Source organism: Neodiprion virginianus, chromosome 5, assembly GCF_021901495.1.
Source record: "Neodiprion virginianus isolate iyNeoVirg1 chromosome 5, iyNeoVirg1.1, whole genome shotgun sequence".
NCBI classification, from domain to species: Eukaryota; Metazoa; Arthropoda; class Insecta; order Hymenoptera; family Diprionidae; genus Neodiprion; species Neodiprion virginianus.
Window position 1 is genome coordinate 821,104 of NC_060881.1, and position 26,255 is coordinate 847,358.

Sequence of the window (26,255 nt, forward strand, 5' to 3'; positions counted from 1 at the left end):
CGATAGAAAAATACCGTCAGCCGATATTTTCTCAAACTGGTTTTTCCAAGATGGAATGACGCTGTGAGCATCGAAGCCGAAAGACGTGACGCAGCACGACGAATCAACGTCTTTTTCTTTATAAAAAGAATCCAACGTCCTGTCGTAGACAGAAAATGACTCGTAGATAAAATTATTACAGCGTACTTCGTTGACCTCGAGTGCCCTGGCAATAATTCGAGTACCATAAAGCGATAAAAGAACGTTTAGATTCCTTCGCTCAAATGGAATCTGCAAGGGTAAAAAGGGTGGGAAAGCGAAAGAAGAAACTAGGCAGTGCGTCGGATCTACGAGAGGTGAAACAAAAGTCTAATATTCAAGTGACGCGTCGTGATGATAAATATCAGCGACGGTCTCTCGTTAAGAAAACTGGGATGCTTATCCGTTCGGAGAAATTTCCTCTGCTGGGTCAGAATCCCGACAATTTGTGGGCAAAATTTGTGTGTGGATATTGTACTCGGGAAAACACGATGCTGCTCCTAAAAGTTTACGGTTTCATCCCTTTCCGGTCGAGGGTTTCGAGAGGATGGAGATTCTGGAAAGGACCCTACTCCTCTTGACCAGTTTGCGAACCATGGAAGATGTTGCGATAAAACCGGACATTGACAAACAGTCGGCTCCTTTTTCCAAGCTTTCACTGGTCGTGTGAATTGCCTTCTGTATGCCACCTGACGTTCGTTTCGTTTTTTCACTTTCCCTTATTTTTATTAATTTTAAGACTGGATTACATGTACAGTGTTATCGGAGTGATCTTTTTTTTTTTTGTTTTTTTTTCCTTATTCCCGAGGGATGAAAAGAAAGGTACCGCAAATTGCTCCGCGGTCTGCCACATCTGCGAGATGACTGAGCTTGTAACACATCCGAGGGGTGGAGGGATTGAGATGGTTTGGAAATTGCTCAGAGAGAGTGAGAGGGAAGATTGAATAGATTTAAATAAATCAGCGCGTATAAACGAGGAAATTATGAAAATGGGAACATCGTCAGATTGAATCGAGGGGTAAAGGGATGAAAAATTTTGGAGGAAGACGAAAGATGTACAAGCGAAAAAAATGTACGTCTCGAATTGTTAACAGGGTTGTAAAGTGTATTGTAGGATTAGACACGGGAGAAGGTTTCTTCGGAAGCAGGGGATTTGGAGTCCGTCCAAATTCGGTGAAAATAAAAAAAAAAAAAAAGAAAGTGGTGAAAACAGCGAATCAGAAGCCAAAATGCGTTACGTGCAGGCAACGCAGGTCTTCTCCACAGTCTGTTCTATCCATTCGACAAGCTCTGGCCACGCGCCAAACGAAACACGGCGCCTAGACCGAGTCTATTGTGTCGGCTAGACAATTTCCCGATATGCACACCACCGGTACAACGGATTCTATTTCCCAACCTCTCGGAAAACGGTTGGTGTTGTTTTTCAACCCGCAACCAAGACGCTCTTAAGTGCACCCTCAAAAAATCTAAGTACAAACAAGCGAAGAAAGGTATACTGTACTAAGCAAACTTAGCGCCTCGTGGCGATGAAAACGTTGTGGAAAAATCGGAATATCGTACAGAGAAAGAACACGGGAAAAGTGATTGATGTGGGTAATGAATCACTGTGGAAATCTCGCACATTGGAAGGCTAAGGAGTTGAAAGCTTTTGATGAATAAGGTGTACAGAGATTTCTCAAGCTGTAAAGATTCTCTATTTCGCCAGTATCGAGCAGTGGTTGAATAAAAAATCCTCAACTGGTGATTACTCGATCCGTCAAAAAGTATTGGGTTTAAATTTTATTTAATTGATTGTCGACGAGTTGTTATTTCCATGATATATTCGTTTATCTATTCCTGAGGAATTTCATATTAATTCACGATTTTCCTCCAGCATTTTGCCAACTGCTTCTCTTCCCCGTACCGAAATAATTGGACGTTACGGAGCTGCAGTGCAGGAATATAACTGCCGTGTTTGCTAGTTCGCACCAAACTGCAGAAACTCCGACCTGACATCGCGAATACCGAACACCAAGGGTTCGAATTCCGAGCGGCAAACTTCTATTAATGAGCAATGTCTGCAAATCTTGCGAACACAGACTGAACCCCGATCTGAAAACAGACTCCAGGAATTCGCCCTTCCTTTGACAAAGGAATATGTTACGCCCATAAAGCTCAGCTGTGAAAACGTTGAATCAGGACAACATTGACTTTATACTCCTGAATAATCGCCCCTGAAGATCGATTTTCTAACGAGTAATTAATTTCCGGCTTCTGCATAAAAACAAAAAACAACAAAATTCTTCGATCATTCGGGAACTTTTGATAGAATTTATTCACGCATCGCTGATAGCGACGTTATTTCGCGAGTAAAGATTATTGTACGTCGTCTCGAGTCCTGTGACGGGCGGTTCGGAAGTTACATCCAAAAAAGTTTCTCCTTCTTCCTCCAATATATTCCCGGGTCTCACGACTAGTCGGGACTTTCGACGCGCCTGATATCGCGAGCATAACAACGAACCTCGACGTCGCGACGCTGACAAGGGTGTGTGTGTGTGTGTGTGTGTTCGTGTGTGTGTGCCGACGCCCGGTTGTCGATCACGGATCTCGATCGATTGCCGCCCACGGGAGATATTTTTCGCTAAAGCATCAGAAGCCGAGAACGAGAGGCTGAAAGTGGCTTATCAAATTTCCCCAGCGAAAGTCTCTCCTCTCGTCTCTTTCGCACTTGGACCACCTGCGGTACAGCCTGCCTGTCAATCCTCTGTAATTGAGTTTAAGAAAATATCATGCCTAAAGATCTAATTCGAAATGCGAAACATGAAGGCAAAGTTGGAGTGTAGAAAGTAGCACGGAAAAAAATTTAATGTAGATTTGTTTTCCTGTGCAGCGATTAGTCGATTATTTAAAAACAAAAACGATTCATGAAGCTTCCTACTAAAAAGATAGAAATCTAGGTCTGACTAGCGTATTAGGTTTTTCAGAGTTTAGCAACGTCTCGTCATGTTATTGCGAAAGCTTGGTATATTCATTCTATGCGTATACTTTCAAGATCCGTCATGCGTAATATCGATTTTTTTTTTTTTCATAACCGAAAAGTAACTCTAATACAGCAAGTTCATGTTTTACTCACGCGATGCACCGTTGCCACGTCACAGCGTGTTACGGCCTGCACAGCTGGATCCAACCTCAGGCGTGTATAAATTTTTTAAAATAATTCTTTCCAATATCACGGGAGTGATGAATAATTCTGAAATATCTTTATCAATTAGCATCAGACTTGCTTCCGGTGCCAAAAAAAATTTCAACGAAATATCAATGTCACTTCATTACAAATTTAATTGATAACTTGAATCCACGTCCGTTCCTCGATAAGAATACGTGTAAAAAACGAGCGAAGACATATTTTTTATATCTCATAAGCAATCCCGTGAATCGGTACAAAATTTCGATCCGGTGATTGAATTACGCAAATCTATAGAATTACGAAATTTTATCGAGAACTGGACGTTAATTTTCGTACGATTCGAACTCCCCAAAATCGCGTAATGCGAAAAGTTAGAAGCTGAAAACTCGGGAAGTCCAAGAATCTCGCAATACCGCGGTATCACGTATGCCCTGCGTTTATCCCTCGCCTCCACTTCATACGGACGTGGATGGATATGCACGCCTAGGTACGTGCACGCGTCTCCGTCTGGTTCCACTTCTCTCCTCTCTGTCCGACGCACGCCTAGTAGAAACGGGCATCGCCAGTCGGCCGCCAGCTTCCGCGAGCCTCTGACGCCCGACCCGTCGCGTACCTTTGCCACTCCGTTTCGCCCGAACACCCTTCGCCGGCCGACCAAAACATGACTTGACTACTGAAGCGTGAAGAGCCCGAAGCCGCAGGAAGCCAGAGTCAGCCGCACCAGCCTGTTTCGGTCGCACCTTCGTCACCTCTCGTGGATTCTGAAAAATCAGTCCGATAAACTGGTAAACGAAATCAGATATTTACTGCACGAAAGAAATTGGCAAAATTGAAGACGATTATAACTGGCGGGAAAAATTTGGCGCGAAAAATTTTATCTCTGGAATATCTGAAGACGTAAGTGGATCGGGAAATTCGATAAAAAAAAAAAAATCTGTAAACACTTTTTATATATATTTATATATAATGTATGCATGTACTCTGAAATTTTTAAAGAAAAACTTTGAACGTCGTCGGAAATCACTGACGAATTGTATTATTTGACGGCAGTTGTAACGAATGGGTGGTTCGTTAATCGAAGTGAATCACTCGCGGTGTTGGTTAAAGGGTGAGTTATTCAAGATCAATCGATATCTATAAGCAATAACGAACTGTCAGATATATTCGGAGAATGAGAGAATCGGTCGCGATTGTAGATTTGTCAACCAATTGTTATATTACGCGAGGAGAGAAAAGCAGATTTACAATCGTGATACAATTTGCCTCAACGTTTAATCCCGATGAAAAATGGACGCGATATTCATCGATCCGTTTGCCTAAGCCTCGAAATGTTTTATTATCGTACACGTAATGTCAACAATACTTCGACCTCGTTAAACGAAATTTACTCAGTTGCGAATATCGAAAAGCTCGCCTGATCATGTCGAACAGTGAATACCCGACGATGAAAGTTTGAAAATAAAACGACAGTGGCAAATTGTTGTAAAAGTAAAGGTTTTCTTCTAGAAACGCTGCTAATTTACTCTGTGTAAAACTTTGAGACTTCTAAATCTTCTGACGACAGGGAAAATACGTCAAGTTTGTAAAAGCAAACAGGAAAAAAATACGACCACCACTTAATTATACGTAAATGACTCGAGTCGTTAATTTCTTCGCGAATAATGTACTGAGAAATTTCCTAATAAATTCGCATCTCTCGTAGTTAAAAGCCTCCGCTACGATAATTAGTATCGGCGTTCGGTGAAGGAAAAAATTCCGTGAAAAAAAAATTGCAGGGTTTACCTTTTGAGCGACGGTCGTATAACGAAATTTATCACAAGGCAAACTGCCTCGCTTGCCGCATCTTGAGGGAGAAAATTACTGCGATATTAGCTATCAGCCGATATTCATTTAGTTTTTCATTATTTATCGACAATGTTATTTTCCACTCGCGTTTAGTCGGCGGCAATTTTTTATAAACAGAAAGATCGTCTTTTTGTGAAAAGATGAAAAGAGATGAAACGAGTAAAAATCGCACTTCACAATACGCGTTTATTCGGAAGTGCTTTCAAGGAGAATTCAATCAAGAGTCTGAACGATCCACTCTGGAGGTGAAAACTTCACCCCGCTCGTAAGAATTTAACGTACCGGACAAAGATTGCAGGCGGGGGTGTAAAGCCAGGGTGGAACGTCATAACTTCGGAATAGTGAACCAGAAATCCTTGTTTCTTTTCCTTTTTTTTTTTTTTTTTTGCACAAGCAACGATCGAGCGTCAAAATGCGAGATGTATATATAACAAAGTGTATAAAATCAAGCTCTCGAATGTTTCTAGGAATGATTTTTTACTCCTCCGGATAATCCTGTGGAAATATTCACTTGCGATTAATCAAAGTTAGAATTATTCTTGAGGCGTTTGGGACGTATAAAATTGGAGAATTGTTGCTCCGGAAGAATGGAAGAATGGAAAAGGAATTTAGTAAAGAAAACTTTTGAGATGATATTTTTTAACAAAAACAAGAGAATCAGAGACGGACGGATCGATGTTAGATAAAAGTTGTTTGTATGGATGCCTAACGAATAGAAATGGTAGATAGGGGATAGAGGGCGAGAAAATATCCTCGAGCAGCTAACAGCTTGCTGTGAACCCTTAGGGACGCGCTTTTAGCGCGAACTATTAAGAACCCGAGGGAGCCACTCCAACTAAAAGAGTCCTTAAGGCTCGCCGCGCTTACTTGGCTATTGGTACTTGGCCGCCACGAAATCGGAATAAAGAACTTTAAATCAAAACGCGCGGCTGTGAAAATTGTGAAATAATTCGCAACAGATCAAGTTTTCATTTTATTTCATTCGACCGCAGGTAAGAATGTCGGATGAAAAAAGTGTAAAACAAAAACGTGACGAAACAAAGATTAAAAAAGTATCGCTGAATATTATCTAGTTACATTTAACTGTAACAAAAATTTACCGTAGTAGGAAGAGAAGAAAAATTCTAATGTCAACTTTGATCGTAAATACTCGTTATATTTAAATGCAACGTCGGAGAAATTGCATTGTTCTACAAATATTTTATTTCGACGGAAAAATCGGTGTTACCTACTTATCCGATTGTGGTACATTTTTCATTATAAATAGACTAACAGTATAGATTTATTAGTGATAAAAAAAAAAAATGGAAAAACAATACAATTTGGATGAAAAACCGGAGCGTTTAAGGCGGCTAATTTAATTCTGACGACTGTGACACGTATCCACCATTTCGCTTGATTTTCCTCCGGAGGGCGACAGCTTTCTTCGGCTCCATTAGTGCATGGCTGGTGGGTAAAACTTCGACGATTCGCGTAGGAACGGACGCAGCAAGGGAGTTGCCATGGCTGCGAGTGTTGTACAACATTCCTCGTCTTCGACCCTCTGAGTATATTGAATCCGCGATATCGAAGAGTCATTATCTTCATCGAAACGACCCAAAATGAAACGCCGATAAAATTTTCCACTCATATTTTTGCCACTTAATTTGGACCGAGGCTTAAAGCTGCTCGCAACCCCGAAAGGTGGGTCTGGTAGTGGAAAATTTGTACTCTCGCAGTCAAGTTTGTCTTCGACGTTACGAAAATTGCATAACTTGGAAACATTCTGCGCACATAATTGAGTTACCTTGAAATTATCCTCATTTCGAATACCCGCATTTCATTTAGTCTTCAAAGATGATTAATGAAATTCTTCCAGCCACCCTCAATTGTGTTAAATTACGCAACACCGAGTGCTGCACCAGCAGCATCTTAACCACATTCCAACACTCGCGATATCGCGAAAATATTCAGGTTTGCATAAATATCCGAATACCTGACCTAAGCTTTTGACAAAGCTCAGATACGGGCAAATTTTCTTCTCGTTTTCAGGATGGTTGTTATTTAAAAGTACAACTGCGGAAAGTTTCTTACAAGGGGTCGTTTAATGTTCGTAAAAACCTTATCTATTGTGCGAGATTAGTATGACGGTCAAAATGCGAAAAGAAGAGTGTAAAAAAATTTCTTCAACTTTTTATCACAGACCATTTAAACAAGAAAGCGATTCACACGCGCTCGTTTTTTTCAACGGCATTTCGGGTTAAGCTTCTTTGTTCGCGTCACTTTTTCTCCGCAAACTTTTCTCTAATTCACAGACAAAGGATTCACACGGTGTTTAAAAGCCCAACTGTCACAATAGCGAGATAAATTGCGGACATTTTTTTCAACTGTTTTTTACGTTTTGTAAAACATGAAAGCACGGATTATCCGGCGGCGACGCTTTTATTTCGTTATGTGCGAAGTTTTTGGTTGTTTTAAGGTAGGTAAAAAAAACTACGGCAGGGGTCCACTGATCGAGACAGATATGATGAGGCCAGTAAAAATCTATTAATAAATAAATTTTGATCATGACGTCCTCGCGAGATCCGAGATATATTTTTTCAATTCTTCGCTATGAGAGAGAATGTCTCGGAAGATTGTATGTGACGTAACGTATAAATATTTCATGAGTATCCGTTGAGTGCCGAAACTGAATAATTCAATGGCGATGCGAATTTCGGTACAACTGGCTTCGATTCAAGCGGACCGGTTAGCTTCGAAAAAATATTTAAAATGAAAGTTAACGGCCTGCGAAATTGAAATCAGCTTTATCCGTAAATTTGGGCGTAAAAATTCAAGCTTCACGGCGGCGTGTCAGTGATTGTAGAATTTCTTTTCATTCGAATCGAATCACGACTAACTGCGAAGAAAATTGTTTCCTAATTTTTCTCAAACCTTTTATTGCAGAAGACCGTCAATTTAATTTGGGTAAAATCTCCAGCCGTTTCGGAACAAAAATTCCGCCCTCAGGCAATTTAAGATGAAAATTTACTCACATCTCTACGGGTTACACAATGGAGACACTCTTTCGAAGGGTCTTTGCGTGTATGTTTTTACTTTATTTCCATAGTCTGCAGGGACTGAGTGAGGTGAAAACTTTTCAACAATCTGAAGTTTCTTGAATATATCGCTGCTCGTGAAAAAGTTCGGGGACGAGCGAAGGCGTGAGAATTTTTGCGAATAGTTACAAGCTGATCAGCTCGACGGTGCAGCGAAACGCGAAAGAAGAATAAAGAATGAAGAAGAAAAGTTGCATACACAGCGTCATGGGAATAACGAATAAAGCTGGCGAGATTTATTACCGGTGATCGATTTTACGGGCATCTTTTCAGAGGTTGTATCGTATGTGGGATAAACGGGAGATTTTCACGTGTGCAGTAAAAATAATTTCATTTACGTACCGCGGCGAGAATGGAAAAATTTTGCACGACAGCTCTTCGTCTCCCACGGGGGATTTTGAATTCCCGAAATCCCTCCAGGGGAACGCGAAACGCAAACGGTAAACTTTTATTCAAAAAAGCCAAGAGTGAGCAAACACATAAAAGAGAGAGAAAACGAAACCGACCAACTCGTTGGTCATTTTTTCAAGCAGTACAAAACTTGGTTTATTATTATTGCCGATATTATGCTGTTCTAATTGTCAAAAATATTTTACTTAGAATATTCAGCAGAATTTGCGAAACGCTTCTTCTTTCTCGTTGAATTTTTCCCAAAGTAAGATGTGAAAATTGTAACACAGGAGTGATGATAATAACGGAGAGTGAATGAAAATCGTGTTCGTAAAGGAATAAATAGTGTAGAAGAACTGGTTTGAGATAGAAATAATTGAGGTTGGTGGGAAAATTGTTGAACTGTAATGTTTTCGTTTTTTGCAGGTTAGGCGTATAAAAAACGCGGAAGAAAATATCAAAATTGCAAAATTTTTTGAAATTCATTTCTACTATAACTATATATATTCAGATATTCTGCAATTTATAACGCAGATTTACAACTTTTCCAAACCATTGTTCTGGACATTTTATTGCGGGTTTTGCGCATGAAAAATGAAGTAAGCTTTTGTACAATAATAGAAGACGCGGTATATAAATAAACATGAGAAGTGAGAAAAAGCAATAAAAGCTTTCAGCCCGAGAATCAGAAGAATTTTCCTAGTTGATCTTAAAATTTCATGTCATTTGATAACACATTTGGCCATAAAGTGTAAACGAGTAGAGATTTACACCCCGGTAAACGTTATCAACAGCAGATACGTAAACTGAACGCAGTTCAACTTCGATAATCCATTTATTTACGATCAAAGTTGTGATTATTCATCTATGGATAGCCCGGAGGTAGAGCAGAATAACGCGAATGTGCATAGATGAGAGTAATAAATTAAAGGCGACATGATCAAGCGAATGTTTAAGATTTTCCAGTATCTCTGATATCCCGTGTAACAGGAACGAAGCTTTTGTACCGTGCTCGATTTTGTAAAACAAACCGGATTCTTTGAGGTTTCATTTTTCGCCAAAAGGAACGTCGAATAAATAAAGATTGAAAGGAAGAAGTAAAACCAAAGTTGGATAAGTCGGTGACGAGAAAACGAAACGAAGCAAAGAAGATGGAGAGGAAAGAAAAATGATACAAAAGGAATGGGAACGAGGAGTCAGCGCCGGTTCAGACATCACTCGAGAAGAAAAAGGAGAAGAAACACGGGATCAAATCTCACGAGGGTTGACGATATTCCACCCGGGATATACAGCGGTGGATTTATGTATCGCCGAATCGCCGGATCCGAGCTTACCACGCTGTACCGATGACAAATTTCGAAGAGAAAAGAATTCCGCATCGTTAGTCTCACTTAAGCGAGTTGGCACAGCAAAAATACCCGATAAGAAACACCGGAGATTTTTCCAAGTTCCTACTGCACGGATCATAGATCGTCGTAGATCACTTCGTCGATCGTTGATCCAGCTTCAAGGACTGAAGGCTCCTCGCGAAGCTGGCTGCAATCTTAGAGAATTTTTGCGAGGCTGCAGAATAAGTTGTAATTAAGAACCTCTAAATTGAACACTTTTTTCTCCTTCTCTGCCTTCTCGCTTCGAACCTAAGCTTCGCCGAATCCAGGCTCTGGTTACGATAAATAATTCGGGTACATACGCACCCTGCTACGTCGTACTTATACGAACAATATATCGTCGCTTTTGCTTCGGCGGAAATTTCAGAGGAGTTGGGCGTAATTAGTTCCGTCGGAAGTACGTACCTGTACATATATGTATATATAGGTACGTACATATATATAATTCCGACTACTCTGCGGGGGCGCGGATATAACGTACGGTACGATATGCCTTCGAGGGTGTCGTTTAAGTGGAGGAAAACTCAATCTCCTGAACCGCGCTGCAGTCTGGATGAAGCAGGTTGAAATGACCTCCTCAATTTCCTCCATCCTCATCTGAAAGACTCGGCGATTCTTTCACTCGCAACAATCAAGTCCGACCGATTTGTATTCGATTCTGTGAAAGCTCAGTCGACGAATAGAATTGACTCGAAGCAAAGGTGCGTTTAATGAAATCACTAAAAAAAAAAAACAATGCGACGTAAAATTTATGGTGAATTGCTGAATTATCAAAAGAAAATTCGTAAAGGTGTTTCGTTACTTGGTACGTAGTTATCCCGAGAATTCAGGTGACAGTGGAGGTCGAAGAATAAAAAACTTTGCAAGGATTATGCACAAGTGGTTGAGAAACTTTTGGTAGAAAAGTTTGAAACGATTCAACTCTCTTGAATTATTCAGCGATGTAATTCGCGTTTCATTTCAATTCAACTGTGACTCTTGATCTGGATTTTCTAACTACGAGTCAGCTGCAGTGAATGGCTGTGGCTAACGATTGTAATACCTCTACGAATACGGCTGCAAACTGTAATCAGCCAGCGAAATGCGGGATCTTTGTCCGTTACAACACGTCTGATGTGGCGCTTTGATTGGAACCGTATAAACGACGCGCGGTGAAACCGAGTAATGTTTCCAGGTGAACTATCAGCAGCTGTAACCCAGTTCGAACGACGTCACGTCCCTTTGATGAATTAAGAATTATGCTGCTGGAGCATTTAAATGGGCACAAGAGAGTGTAAGTGTGGCATAAAAAATTTGGAAATAGGGTGAATCGACGATCCAATGAATCCCAGTTTTTTACTCTTCGTCCCTTCTTTAAACGCTAAGTGTCAAATTTCGGCAACGAAAATTACGATTGCGCTAATATCGCCAACGAATCGAGTAATATTCAACACGCTGCATTCCTGCAGGTCGATACTAATCTTATAAATTACCGACTAATCCCGAAGCTGTTGCTCAGCGGAAAGAGAGTCGTAAGTTCACCGGATAGTCGAGGACTTCCGGAAGCAGAGTGATTTTCAAAGAACATCAAAAAAAAAAAAACAGTCGCATACGAATTAACGACGGAATAAAGTTTATCGGCACTAAATTAGGTCGCTAAATGAATAATGGAAAGAATGTTCTGTACAGTAATAATATACTACAGTACGAGGAAGTGAAACGGCCGGAGATTTTATTGCTATACGATCAAATGTCAAACAGTTAGTTCGTACATCGGATATTCGGATTTTGCCAATTGTGCGAAGATCGATGGGGCAACCGATCAGTAAATCTGATACCTGCTCACGACTGTTTCAATCAAGCCGTAAGCAACGCGTTTCCGTAGATTCTTATCGCGACTTGAGCAAGATAATAAAGGATTTGGGGAAGCCAGTCAGCTTCTAACTCGTAAAAGCTCGGCGGGGTGTACAGAATTATTCGCATATCAGCTCAGCGGCAAATTGCAGAGAGCGCGGAATGGAGAGCATGACGCGAAACCTCGAATAAGAGATCGTCCGACCCTTTCGACGGTGCAAAAATGTCGTTGAGACCAGCTTTAAGCGCTGCTCTTAACATCCAAGGTTTAATGTAATTCAAGTGTACATACACTTAAAAGAGTATCTAATCCGAAAGTTAATTGTGCTTGAAATATAAATATCGCGGGACTGTCTTCTACTACTACTGAGTTTTTATATTCTTCTTACAGAAAACCTGAAGCGTAGGAAATTCAGCAAGATGCCGGTGGGTGGTCGAGTCGCTGGGAAAGTCGGGATATACAACAATCATTACAACGGTAACGTTATTAGTCGACCCTAAAGTAACTCTAATTATCCTTAAGTCGCATCAAAGTTTGCGTATTTTGCAAACTCTTGGAATAAGGGAGAAGAAGAACGGACGGAGATTCGGAGTGTAATTTCAACCTTAAAAAAAACATTCAGCGCCGAGAGAGCGGAACAGAGTAATTGTTTTTTTTCTTCTACTTACTTCTTTTTATTTCTCTTTCCTATTTGCTATTATAATAACTTCCTTTCCCCCCACCAAACGCAAATGCGGCTTCTTATTCAACCCAATCCACGGTACTTTTTCACCCTCCCGTAGCGTCGTGCACCGCACTACCCGAACCCGTATTATGTCATGTATATTTGCAATTTCTCGAAACAATGCTGTTGTAGTTACGAGCGAGTTGCAAATTGTGCGACATGTGCGCCTGTCACATACCCCAGCCATACAATATCCGATACTCGCAAACGCGTTTGAGTTTATGGAAATTTATGACGCTGCCTACGCGAATAGCATACCTACGCAGAGTGCTTCGTACACGTTGAGCGGATGAATTATAAATTGTTTATTGCGTCATTCTACTTATTAATCAAAGTAGAATGCGTAAGTATAACGTATACGTTATATGTAAGTGGAGGGAACCCCCACCCGAAAAAAAGGGTTCGTGTCTGAACTGTGAAGCGGCTAAGAATGTCGGTAATATCGGTCGGTAGTATCGGTAATATATCGGTAACGGGATCTGTACGCAGAAATCTTCTTATTATACTACTAATCAGTGATTTAATTAGTGTTCCTGTTTCAATTGGCGAGTTTCAAAACGATTCGAAGTATTAGTCGAAAAAATATAACACTGTTTTGGAAAATTCTGTACAACAATTTTCGAAGCGATAATCATGATGGAGAAGCTTTTCGTGATTGCATCGTCAAATTGTCCAGTCACTGATTGACCAAATGGTTTTTGTCAGAGGAGAAATTTTTCTACATTTAGTACCTTCGTGTTTTCCATTCCTCAGGAAGAAGCCATAGCGGGATCAACGAAGAGATCATATGGATCAGCATAGGCATGGGCATCACAATCGCCGTACTAATTACCATAGCTCTCTGCTACATCGTCAGAGAGAAATGCCAGAAGCGTCACGAGGGGTATTACGCTTCCCTGCCGCCACCGTTGTGGGCGGCACCCTTAAATCCACCACCTGGAATTATCGTGAGTCCAACGCCATCCAGAGGTAGTCCAAAGGCCTACTACATCACGGTTTAGGAGCAAATTATCCGCGCGAGAATCCGAAGCGTTAGGTGAGTAGATGACAAAAAGAGACGTCGTGTAACAAGTCAAAACTTAATCCGAACACCCTCGCGCGTTTTTCTGTCGATTTTTTAACTTCCGGTTTCGCTGTTTTCAGAGAAAAAAAAAATTTATTATTTATATATATATATTTATAAATTTGGGTGGATGATCACGAATTTGAAGTCAGATTGCGAAATCCAAAACAGCGATCCGATGTGGTGGAAAAAAAATCTAAAAATATTCCAATTTTGGCAGAACTTTCTCGGCGGAAGTTTTTTGGGTTACCCATAACGAATCCAAGGTCAAACTTCACAGGTCGAGTTATAATTCCCCAACTTCCATTCCTACAGGAGCTTGAAATCAACCAAACCGCCTTAATGTCTACATAATTCATGAAACAACTGTAGGTACATCAGATTCAATTGTACAAGTTGTTGAAGCAGTACTTATGCAATGTTTTCTCTTTCTTACAGCATATTCAAGACGAAAGAAGGAGTGTTTAATTAATTTTAGTATACAGCAGCGAGTACGTACCTGGATGATAACGTAAAGTTGGTTAATTTAAACTTTTCCCAAGGAGTTCGCGGTTGTACAGCACTCTGCGCTGCTTAGAGAGCCAATGAAATTAATTCCGAAACGTGACGAGCTCGGTGGGTGTATAATAACATTTCGTCAAACCGCATACATCCACATCCCGTAGTTGCGTAATTAACATTCCTTCGCTCCGACTGCGCAGCTTTCGTCAATTTTTACAGCTGCGCGAATTACCCGAATTATCAAAAGAGCGACGCGACTCGTGGCGATGAGTAACCGCAGGTATAAATTACGTGGAAAAATAGAAGGGCGAGAAAATTTGACGAAAGGGTTTTATTCCTGAGGTAAAACACGTGCTTGGAGCCCGCAGTGGGTGTTATTTGCGAAGCGAAAACCATGCAGAAAACGGGGAAATTATACGACGCAAACAAGAATTGCTCTGAAAGCTCGAGAACCGAGGGTAAATTTGTCCCTTGCTCGCCACCCAAGGTTGAAATTTTTTACTTTCGCACACGGTCTTTGAAACGCCACTGGCAGGCAGCTGCTCTCTAGGCACGTTTTGCGGATTTCACGACTGTCTTAACAAGCGTCTCGAGAGTCCCAGACAACCCGATTTACCGACAAATCAGCCTAGGAAGAACGTGTCGAGTATTATTTCGAATACTCGTTACCTTTTTTTTTTCATTTTTTACGCCATTTGTATTTTCTTCGACATTCAGGAACGAAGCACGAACCGCACAACGAAGAACATGTATTATTGTCACAAGTCTTCTTATCACGCAGGTTAAATTTGAATACGCAGGTCGGCATGCCAGCGTTGATTAGCTAAGCTGGAATAACAAAGGCCTGATTCGTGGTTTATGGGATTCCGAGCGAAGTGGCTTGTTTTTGCTATTTCATTTAGGCCTGGTTCGGGTCTTCGGGAAAACAAAGCGTCTAGACGCTGATCGGAACGATAATTACGGGGATCATACGGGAGTTGGAAAAGCGTGCTTGAATATTCATTTTCGAATTTCACGCGCATATAAATGAGAAAATTTATATGGAATTCATACACGTACTTTCCGAACGAAAATAATTAGAATTAGTTTGCATTTAATCCGAGGAATATGAAGTAAAGAAACGGGAGAGCAGAAAAAGTATAACCGAACTTTTTTTTTAAACGGAGAATAATATAATATCCGAAGCGTTCAATTTTCGAGTGTTCTCACCCTTTGAGTCACACATTTTTCTGCTGAATCAACTTTTAAAACAATATAGCATAGTATGATTTTTGGGGTCGTTGATTAAGAATCTGTAATCGGATTTCAAAAATTCAAGGTGGCGGATCCAATATGGCGGACGAAAATTTCAAATTCGATCAAATCCAGTCAAAAAACACCATGCAGGGGATTTCGTGGTCACTGATTGAATTCACCATACTGGATTTTCAAAATCTGATTCCAGATTCGTAATCAACGACCCCACAAACTTACGATTTATCTAAAACATGTATACATGTAGAGGGGTAACTTTCTCGGTAGTGAATTATTCCTTCAATTATCACGATTTTTTTCAATCAATTTGTTTGTAACAATAATAATTCACATCACATCGCAACAATTGTTCTCGAATATTGAAAACGCATTAGTATACTATCAGAAATAGCAAGAAACTGCAAAAAAATATGTGTTGAAAATTTCTCTAAATATACAAAAAATGAATATAAAATAGGTGATAAGAATACTTACAATTATGACTCCAAGGGTTAACAAGGACGAACTTTCTTGCATTTTTAGAATCGTACGGTCAGTAATCCGGCACCGACGAACCACCCTACGTACAAAATGCTTTCAAATTTGTCTGTCTTACCCCGGAAGCCGATAAGAAGATCGGAAACAAGGCCGCGACTGCATATACATACTACATATACTATACATATGTATATATACAATACATATAGGAAAATCCGGATCAAGATCCTCAGTTTTCGCCTTTACCTCGTCCTCGGCTTCGGGGGATTGTAAAGGCCGGGATACTGAATGCAGAGAGAAGCTTTGCAAACATTCGCTTTTCTCGTTCGCTGCATTATCACACGGATATAGAAACTCGGGTAAAACGCTTCTCTCTGTCCCAAGTTTCGCGTGTAAATGTGAAGCCACGGAGACACGTACTGCAAAAGAAAGAGCGAAAAAAAACAAAAACGAAGAAAAAACACATCATTCAATTAAAAAGATCGGTTAGTGTAATCAGCGAGTGAATCATTTTCGTATATACGTCGTGTAAATTAAAATGCACGATTCAATTACGTTTTTACTTTCCAATTTCTTTCTCTTCTCAATTCGTTTAACAGCATAACCTGGATCGAATAATAATTCTCTCTATTCGATTTATTCGAAGCAAAGTAAACGCGTACGGTCAGTTACGAGCCGACGATTTCAATGTCAGAGATGGCAAATTAGGATTTTCAATCTCTCCAGAATCTTCAACTCTCATTAGATTACGAAAAAATTTGTATTCAAAATTGGTATTTCGATCGATTTCCTTTGCTTTTGCGGACAATAGAGAGACAGAGGGGGGGGGGGGAGAAATCTATTGCTCCGACAGTTTGCTTTGGCCCGCTTTACCCAAGACTGCCCAGTTTCATTTTGACCAGAGGGGATGTACGAACTCTGAGAATTTACTCTCGGCCGAAGAGGTTCGAGTACCAAGAGACTTAGAATGGGCTTAGAATTCCAAACCGATTACCTTGGGTCCACAAAATACGCTCCGAAAGCTGCGATCCTTGGTGGAAGGGCGTGGCGACGGATTCATCTTGTTCACTTTCAACCTATTTATGCATACATATATATATATATGTATTGGAAATGAAAGGTAGAGAGAAACCGTCGTTCCACTTTAGCCAAAAGCTAACCAAATGCAGGATAATTTAGAACCAGCCTCTAGCCGTTAAATAGTTACTACAATCGCAACAAACCTCGTATCTTCATCAATTCGGGTACTTGCAAGATTTCTGATCCCGAAAATTGTTCTCACACTTTCCCAAAGAATTTAAAAAACTGGCAATCTTGAGGCGTTCGACTTCGCGAAGAGGTCGTTCGAACTTTTATTAAAACAACCGGAAATCCGGATCTCTGACGTAATTTTGGAACGCGCTTTAATATCTGATTTTAAGCGTAACCGAACGATGACGAGCTTTCCGTGCGTAATTAAAGCCTCATTGTTGTATTACTCGTGGCTACTATATACACGGATGCCTGATGAGTTAATTAATCATAATCAACGCCAGTGAAAAAGTTTAATTTTCAAAGACGAACGGATCTCTTTGTAAGCTATTAAACGTAGCAAAAAAATTATACACATACTATAGTAGATGTTTGTATGCTTAGACTCTTCTCCAAAACTTCATCCAATTTCTGTCTCTCGTGAGTCTTGAGGTTATTATTATTATCATTGTCGTATAACAAATATTTACCCACTTATAAATTTCGGGGAAATTTTTACAATTACCCAGTCGCACCCTTACATGTGAAAAAGCGAATGAAAAAAAAAAACACGCTGGCAAAACCCGAGGTAAAATTTTTTTGTCCCGCCTATTTAATGATACGAACTCGTTCATTCGACACGCATTGCAGCGTGTAAGAATTAATAACAACAGCATCCCTGACCGATCCAACGAAACTCGTAATTTTTTCTGGCTCGTCTCGACCCTTCTCCTTTCTGCGGTTAGACAGACGATTTTTTGTTTGGAGAGAAAATCCCCGGTATATATATATATATATATATATATATATATATATATATATAATATATATAATATATATAATACATATAATATGAAATATATATAATAACAAGGTAAAGCTAAGGCTATAGGAAAAAGATAATTTGCTATTTGCCACCATGGCACCCCATGAAATGTTTGTTTAGGTTCAAAGAAAGGTTCTGGTAAAAGATGAGCGTTCTGCGTGGTTTGAAAGATTGCGCTGAGTTGATTTTTCACTTCTTTAAATTTTTTTAAATTTACGAAGTATCGCGAATAATAATTTTTTTTATGCCGACATCACTAATAACATCAGTTCACGTCACAAAGAAGACCAACACTTGTAATATTAAGTCTCCATTTGATGTTTGAAAAGTGTACCTGACGTCTTTTTCATTGTTCAATTGATCTCGTGAAATAGTTATAATTTAATATCGTTGCGTTATGGCTCGTGATCATTGGGTTGAATATAAATGTCAGGAAAGGAATAATAATTGAACTGCTGCAACGTGTTTCTTTACAAATTCGAATGCGAAAAGAAGGGAAAATTCAAACGAGCCCCATCTTCCACGTGACGTAAAACGATCATCTTTTCACATAATCTGTCCTTTAACCTGAGCAAACTTTTTAAGGGTTGCCACGGTGGAAAATGGCAAATCATTTTTTTCCGAAAGACCCTAATACTGCTCACCTTACGACTCTTCGCTCTGATCTCGACGGAAGGATGAATGGGCGTTGGGATCGTCCCTTCTCATTTCCTGAAAATGATCCGCGGGATCCACTCGCTCTGCGATCATTCGTCCCACGGGTCGCTTTGTGCGTTGATTGTAATGGACGTTCGATGCCGAAATCACACATTTGCTCGATCCTTTGTTTCAGGCTGAATGTTCGGCCTGACGGTGCGAGGATCGCTCAGCTCTGATATGTAAAACCATGCCGAAAGGATCACGTGTTCCGAACAGCTTTAGAATTCGTCGAATCTTCTGTAATTATGTATATGTAACCCATAACTGTACCTATAATATATACACATGTATGTATGTCGTATAGATTGTACGTGCAATCGGATCGATACGCTTTAAAACGGTTATACATTCAACTCGTCTATTACCTACCGACTTTTTTTTTTTAACAATTGTGAATATCACAGGCAAAGTCGATGAATATTATTACGTAAGCACGCACGTAATTATGTAATGTAGAGATTGTATAATCAGGATCTTCATGAACGTGGGTAAGGTTGTTGTATAATTTAGTATAATATAGACTGATGATAATTTTCTAGACATTTTCTAACCGAAGATACTTGCATGATTTCCATACCTGATGTTTTCTATTTTCGTACACGATTTTTATCGTCATCTTTGGTGGACTTTTCACATTGCACTATGGAACTATCCTCCGTCTACGTATACTTACATGCACCGTCTGAAGTATATACCTATGTATAATGTGTGTTTCTGTATAGATATAGAAATAACGATTATTGATAGAAAAAGTGATGGAAACAAATTTCAAACTGCGTATAGAGTTGAGTAATTGGCCTTCCATGAAAGTGGAATATTGATTATATAGCCGGTATCAAAAATAGTTTCAAATAAAAGTTAATATTATTGCCAACTCCTTCCTGGCCGTCGGCTAATTTCTGTCAAATGAGGAAAATACAGTTAAGCAAATATTACCTACAAGTTATATAAATTTCTCACCAATAGTAACACAAGGCCGGTTCTGTGTCCAGATTCCTACTACCGACACTTACCGACATCTTACCCAGACTCAAACCCTTCTCTGCGATTACATCACCGCTGTCGAAGCCTGCTGTACCGACGCGAAGGTCGAAATCGCGGTGAAGGGCTCGAGTCTGGGTAAGATGTCGGTAAGTGTCGGTAGTAGGAATCTATACCCGGAACCGGCCTTGTATTACTACTATTACTTTCAACGGTTTATAATTACACTGTGAAGATCAATACTCAATCCTCCGAATATGCTGTGCGAAACGAAATGAAGTGATGATTATAAAACGGAGCCAATTGTTGCCAAAAATCGTGGACCAATCTTGAATATACTGGTCAATATAAATAATTATACGTATACGTATATTTACTCTGAGAATCTTACTTATCTCTCTGAATATGTTGAAAGCGTTTGTTACGCGGAAACTTTGTAAGTGACGTTACTACGTTAGGCAAGTAGAAAAATTCTGCGATAATCTAATCGATGTTACAAGCTTGTATAATTACACGAAAGTAAGTGATATTAATCAGGTGATATTCTGATTTCTCTCTGGCTGAAAAACTTTGCACTAGAAGTATCTATATAATAAGATAGATTTAATTTAAAACTCGATGTACCTGTAGAAATCATATAATATTTATCACGATACTACCAACTCGCGCGTGTCGTGAAAGTATCAGTTGTAAATAAAATAACTGCGGATGGTTTACAAAATAAAAAAACCAAGGAAAATTCTGATTGTTCGCAAAATCATTTTCCCTTTCCACCGTTTCCAATCTCATTTTCAACAATATATCGATCACTCCTGTTTGACTGCGGAATAATACCTGCGGTATTGAATAACCGAATGAAAAAATGCCCCATTTATTTCCTCCGACGAGAAGATCTCATTTTATATCCAAGCTAGCTGCAGCGGTCCCGTGCAATAAAATTTGATCGATTTGAGTGCTAATTGCATCCTCTGCAGTACCTAAGAGAGCCAGAGAATTTATTTGTTACGGTAGAAACGGCTCAGCGGATTCTCATTCAAGTTTCTCGTAACCCAACCGCAAAGAGACGGATGATAGGTAAGTCGGTAATTTATACGTTTAGAAATTGGACTCACCGTTCCCTTTGCATCGAATCGATCAGCCGGTTACGTTCGAAACCAAGCGATTAAATTCAAACATTTCCAAGTCAAGTTTACCAATCCTTCGTAGTTTTCATACGCGTTTTATTTTTCTTACATTATTCAAACGATATTACGAGTGGCAATAAAATATAAAATGATAGGTATTCAAATGCGAGAATTTTATTCCGATGATGGCATCACGTATTTATTATCTTCCTATTCTCGTTCGCTGAACTTATTCACGTCTTCTTTTCAATTAATTTTTTTTTTTTTACTCTTCCCCCTTCTGCAGACCGACCAGCATCCAGCATATTGGAGGCACATTTTTTCTTGGGGCGAATCTTTTCCCTCGCCATCGAATCGAGGCTTTATTCCAATTTGTAAGCGCAGCTCCTTCCTGCGTCAATATACATTTTCTTTCACGCGCTGATCGATGAAAGAAATTGCCTGGCTTTGACGATTAATCCATGAAGATGGTTTTATACATCATTTTCTTTCCTTAAAACTAAAAATGCGAGCATTTTGCAGGCTCGGACACTCGACTCTGAAATTTATCCCCAAGTTTTTGGTCAAGTTCCGCGTTGTTCGCGGAATCGAACCAGCGAAAAGGGATAACATGGAACGGACCGTAAACTAGCCAGACGCCTTAATTCATGTACCAGGGGCAAAATCACCCAAGGGAATAAATTCTCACGCCGCGAGTCGACCCGGCAAAATTTATCCCTCAATAGCCTTGCTTTATCCTTTATACAGACTCGAAGAAATAGGCTCTTATTTTCGAATGTATCAGAGTCTCGAACTCGGAATTCGTTTCCCGAACTTCCGTGTGATTCAATAAATGAACTAAGACGACTCCGTCGTTTCTAGGAGGAATTTGAAAAAAGAAAAGGAAGGAAAACGAAAAGTTACAAAATTTATTTAACCCACGTCAATTTTTTCCATCTGAAATCACAGTGAGTACAAGACTCGAGATATACGAAGCTGGATAAAAATGGCGAGCCCATTCGTTTTACGTTCAAAAGAAGGTCTCGCTGCAGCAGCTTTATTCATAGCCTGACGCAGAGAAAAGCCGAGATATGAACTGAAATATTCCGTTTGAAAGGGTGATCTAACCGTCATGGGACGGTTTTCTCTCGTCTCGATCAAGCCAAAGAAAACAGACGAGTTCGAGTTCCAGCTTGTCGACTGTAGGTGTTCGGAATATTGAAATTTCAAATCATGAAACATCAAAGAGACGTTCACCAAGCCGCTTTGATTCATTACTCGTTTACACGTAACGTGCACATTTGCTACGCGTACAGATTTTTAGCCAATGACAATTAGAATCCCTACTGCATCTAGAAGTAACATGTTTAAAAATGTTGCAACCAGGATAGGACAAATTCAACTATCAGACAGGCGAGGTGGATCTGACAGTTTCCGATAAAAATCAATGCAAAATCACAAATACTTGAAAGTGAAATAACTCCGTTATGCTTTCTATGTACGCTATCTAAATGTATGTAACATTTCTATAGATTTATGCGAATATACACTATTTTTCCGCTCTGGATAATTAACATTTCCGAGTTTAATATACGGTACTCACGTTGCCTCGAGATATGGGAGAATATATTTTTTTTTAATTGCCGCGTCCATCCTGCGGAGTTTATCGCATGTGTATACATATAAAATGGAAATTTACGTAAATAAAATTGCGATGGCACACTTGGATATTTCACCCGCTACAGTTACACGCTTTTCATCATTATCTGTGGGTGTATTTTTATGTAGCTGAGAATATACAATACGTAACAGGCACTAACTTTTATATTTTATACCCGACTATAATTCACCGTACAAATTTAATATCGTGAATTGAAAATACGTGCACTTCCACCTTACAATTCAATGAAAAATGCAGCGCACAAAGAGCTTCGTCGTTGTATTTTATACGTGCTGTGCATGCGGGAATTTCAGCTGAATATTGCATATCACGTCACCGCGGAGTGTACAAACGGCGATGAAAATCCGCGGATTTAGGTGTAAAAATAAATTTGTAATGGCGTATTGAGAGAATGGACAGAATTCTTCGACTTCTTATTTTCTTAATCCCGCGGGTGCAGTTTCTTTCGTATATTGGATATATTGTCTAATTGGAAAAGTATGTTTCCTGTACGACAGTTGTGTTGCCTTTCGTAATTAATAGAGGGTGTTACCTCTGATTTGGAATCCTGTAATCATTCTTACCTTTCGCCTAATAAAACGAATTGAAAACCTGATCAGTTCGAAGGGCGAGAAAGCAAATGTCGTTTGTAGACAAGCTGAGCTGCCAGAGCGTCTTCGGCAGCCATGCCTGTGAATACAAACGAAAAGAAAAAAAAAAAAACAACAGTGAGACACTTATAGTGTAACCAATAATTAATTAATTTCAGGTGTGGTCACTGACGAGGAGCAACGTACCGATCGAATGGAAGACCGTGATATCCTGTTTTCCCGGCATCAGATTCGGTTCGAGGAAAACGTTACCTACGGAGGTGATCAAAGAAATGCCCTGGACCACGAGCCCCCGCAATTCGTTGCGCCCGCTTGACTCGTTGTCCAAATAGATTTTGACCCTTCGGTAGAGCGCTAAATCCAGTTCACAGTAATGAAAACGACCGCTGCCGACAGCTGTGCAGACCGTTTAAAAAATAGGCAAATTATACGTCCACTCATCCTAATTGGTCGATAGAGAATTTTTCTGCATGTAATTATTATTATGTACAACTATTAGCGTGGTCTTTAAAAAGGTCATTTTTGAATTTCGACTGGTTCGCCCACCAAATCAGCTCCACATAATTCAAAAGTAATTCTGTAAGATTTTCACATTTTTATTTCAACTCTAACTCGTTTCCCAAGTGGCTTTCCCTGTTCAACTCTTACCGGGGGTTTCACCATTTAGAATTTTCAAATTCTTGGTTCAGATCCGTAATCAGCGAGCCAAAAAATCCCCCTAAAACAAATTTCATCCAAGTCCGTTGGACAGATTTGATGTGCCCCTGAAAGGTTTGAATGGGATAATCCACTCTTTTAGGGCGCGGGTTAGCGTTGAGATAAGAATATAAAAAAATTAGGAAATTATTGTTTAATTATGTCGAGCCGATTTGGAGGGCGCATCGGTCAAAATTAAAAATTGATTTTTTTAAGCTCCACCCTAGTAACTATACCGTTGATGTGGGCGCCATTTTTGACCCACTCGTCGAAGAGGATTGGTTCGGAGGAAGAAGTCGCCGTAACTAAGATGTCCGCTCCTTCGGCGCATTCTCTTCCGGTACGAGCTACCCGCGCCTGATTAATGCCGAGGGTTTTCAACTCTGCAACTAAACGTTCCGCCTTGGGCAGCCGATGATTCCAAATGCGGATCTGAAGAAAGGCGATTTCAGGTATTATCCTTTCGTCGAAGGTGAACCTGTCTGCACTAAAGCGTTCTTGCCGTCGTCTAGTTTGACGTAAAATAGCGCTGGATAACTTACAGGTGATGAACATGATTCTACAGCCGAAATAAAATACGAAGTGTGCGTAAGCGGAGGCCATGACGGTTTATGACAGGCCCCGAATCGCTCGTTTCAATACTTGAGAACATCGTTCAATTTTATCCAAACTTCCTGTTATACCCCAGCTATTTCCACTCAACAATTTTATCTGTCGGACAGTTATATCTTTGTAACAATATCGATTCGGTAACGGTATCCTTTTTTTAATTTTGAAAGGGGTTAACTCTGACATGTGTAAAACTGACTCTATAAATAAAGATGAAACATGTCCGGGCAATTGTAAACTGGTTCCTACCTCTGATATATTTGAGTAAGCAGCATGAAAGGCCAATGCGTGATTTTTCCCCTGTACTCCGGCTCCGAATATACCGAGAACGATCGGCTCATCGGAACTGTCTGACAATGAGTGTCTCTTTTTGTACAAAATATTCGTGGCCGCTACAGAAGCTGCCGCTGTTCTCTTGGCTGTTATTTCCGTGGCTTCCAATACCTAAAAATTCCGTAAAGAATTCTACATTATACCGTTGAAGATATATAAGACCAATGTTGGGCACAATACTTTTTTTTTCACACACAATTACTTTCTGGCATCGCATGAGGGAAGAGCCTAATGTGGCAAAGTATGCGTGTATTGAGAAGCGTAGGTAAGGGTTGATATCACATGAACAGTCGCGAAGCACAAGTACAATAACCTTGGACTTTGGTGGTAACAACGCAAAGGAACGAGATGTAGAATTATATCGTGTATACAAGCGAGACAGACTTCTTACACAAGTTAGCTTTCCGCTGGTAACATCGAAGAGAAGTATAGTGCCCAAAATATTAGGCAGCGGATTTTCTCTATCGGAATTCCCTGTGAAACTAGTCACTACTTTGCATGCCAACACGGGCTCGCCTTCGTGGACATCATTATTGAAGTCAACGTAGCCGGGCATGGTCAACATGATCCTGAATAAATTCAAAGAATCGTAAAAATGAATTCGATTATTATTTTTCTCTTTAATAACGATATCGAACGACTAACCCCTCGTCTCTGATGGGTGTCAAAGATCTCAGAGGTTGGACAGCATGTTTCAAAGCTGACGCCAAGAGAGCGTGGTGCATAGCATCGATCAGGGGTAACCATTGTCCGTCTAGTAGTTGCGATACTCTGGCTTCGTTCAAGAATATTGGTAATCCGGTCGCCATCTCCCTGTCAAAGTTTTTAACGCTGAATTAGAGGGTAGACAGAATTGGCGAATTAGGCATACAGGTATATTAAATAAATTGCCGACCGATGTGACGCGAAGGCAGATATAATGCGTGCGACAAATCAATGAATATGAAATTTACGTGTTGCAGATTTGTACAATTATCATAAAGATCGTATTCAGTCAATATGAGCTCGCGATTTTCACGCTATAAATTCCAACTTTTGTAGCAGCCTCGATTTTCTGTGTCAACGATCTCGCGATCGCAAGTCATCTGATGCGATTCTTTTTTATTAGTTTTCAACTACACGCACCTTGCTGAATTATTTCCACTAAGAGGCGTTACAGTTAACGACGTATTGGTCGCACTGTATCCGATAATTAATAATTCGCTAACTAATATCAACCACAGGCACTTCAACATATTTTAATAGAACAAAGGAAAAAACTGAGATCTTTGAATCAAAGTTATATCTTCACTGAACAGATTTTACGTATGGGAAATACGTTATGAGGTCAATATCGAATGCTGACTGATCCATTGCGCATGCGTGATTCGTTTAGACTGTATTCCAGATTTTCATTCGCAGCAACGTTTTTCAAGTTTCCGTCTATCCCGATGTATTTTCTAATCCTCGAAAATGGTTCCGCTGATCTTTCGCTGATGTTTTCTTTTCACGTTATTCCATATAATATGATATAAAAATCACAAGTCTAGTTCCGCTGAACAAAGATCGCGTCACGCTGAATTTTTTAACATATCGCAAATGCGTAGTGAAACTATTTCGAAGTTGCAAGCGTTCCCTAAATTTACATTCACAGTGGTGTTTGATGTTGGTATGCTTAGTATGACGCGTCGCAAACTTCTTTAACAACTGAGCAGTCAAACTGGAATTACGTGCGATTTGCAACACTGGTCTCTACATTATTATAACCGTAGTAGAGATCAGTGGCTTACC

At 39.9% G+C, this 26,255-nt stretch overlaps 2 protein-coding genes across 9 annotated transcripts in view; one reads left to right on the forward strand and one right to left on the reverse strand.

The window, feature by feature from the left end:
• Positions 1-26,255, reverse strand: part of LOC124306437 (ketimine reductase mu-crystallin) — a 36,212-nt gene that overhangs the window by 4,120 nt on the left and 5,837 nt on the right. For 3 of the 6 annotated variants that reach the window (XM_046767152.1, XM_046767150.1, XM_046767151.1), the window contains exons 2-7: positions 25,131-25,298; positions 24,877-25,054; positions 24,402-24,596; positions 23,780-23,975; positions 23,034-23,243; positions 21,492-22,926 (exon numbers count right to left, since the gene is read on the reverse strand). In XM_046767152.1, coding sequence (XP_046623108.1) covers positions 22,853-22,926; positions 23,034-23,243; positions 23,780-23,975; positions 24,402-24,596; positions 24,877-25,054; positions 25,131-25,294 — 1,017 coding nt within the window. In that variant the 5' untranslated portion in view covers positions 25,295-25,298 and the 3' untranslated portion in view covers positions 21,492-22,852. Of the gene's footprint in view, positions 1-3,130; positions 3,946-18,596; positions 18,730-21,491; positions 22,927-23,033; positions 23,244-23,779; positions 23,976-24,401; positions 24,597-24,876; positions 25,055-25,130; positions 25,299-25,610; positions 26,106-26,255 lie in introns of those variants that run through there. The other 3 variants (XR_006908623.1, XM_046767149.1, XM_046767148.1) reach the window with 3 other exon arrangements.
• Positions 3,839-19,320, forward strand: LOC124306441 (uncharacterized). Of its 3 annotated transcripts, XR_006908626.1 has the most exons (5): positions 3,839-3,969; positions 12,109-12,195; positions 13,196-13,478; positions 13,944-14,120; positions 18,626-19,320. XR_006908626.1 is itself a non-coding variant. In XM_046767156.1 (4 exons), the coding sequence occupies exons 2-3, from the start codon at positions 12,138-12,140 to the stop codon at positions 13,441-13,443; spliced, it is 306 nt and encodes a 101-aa protein (XP_046623112.1). In that variant the 5' UTR covers positions 3,839-3,969; positions 12,109-12,137; the 3' UTR covers positions 13,444-13,478; positions 18,626-19,320. The 3 variants fall into 3 exon arrangements, 2 of the variants coding, with proteins under 2 accessions (XP_046623112.1, XP_046623113.1); XM_046767156.1 differs by lacking the exon at positions 13,944-14,120; XM_046767157.1 differs by lacking the exons at positions 3,839-3,969; positions 13,944-14,120 and adding an exon at positions 11,952-12,001.

Excerpts from the sequence above, each read along its gene's own strand:
- LOC124306441 (XM_046767156.1), top strand. The coding sequence starts at position 12,138 with ATGCCGGTGGGTGGTCGAGTCGCTGGGAAAGTCGGGATATACAACAAT. Across the intron at positions 12,196-13,195 it reads ATACAACAATCATTACAACG|GAAGAAGCCATAGCGGGATC; the intron begins GTAACGTTATTA and ends TCCATTCCTCAG.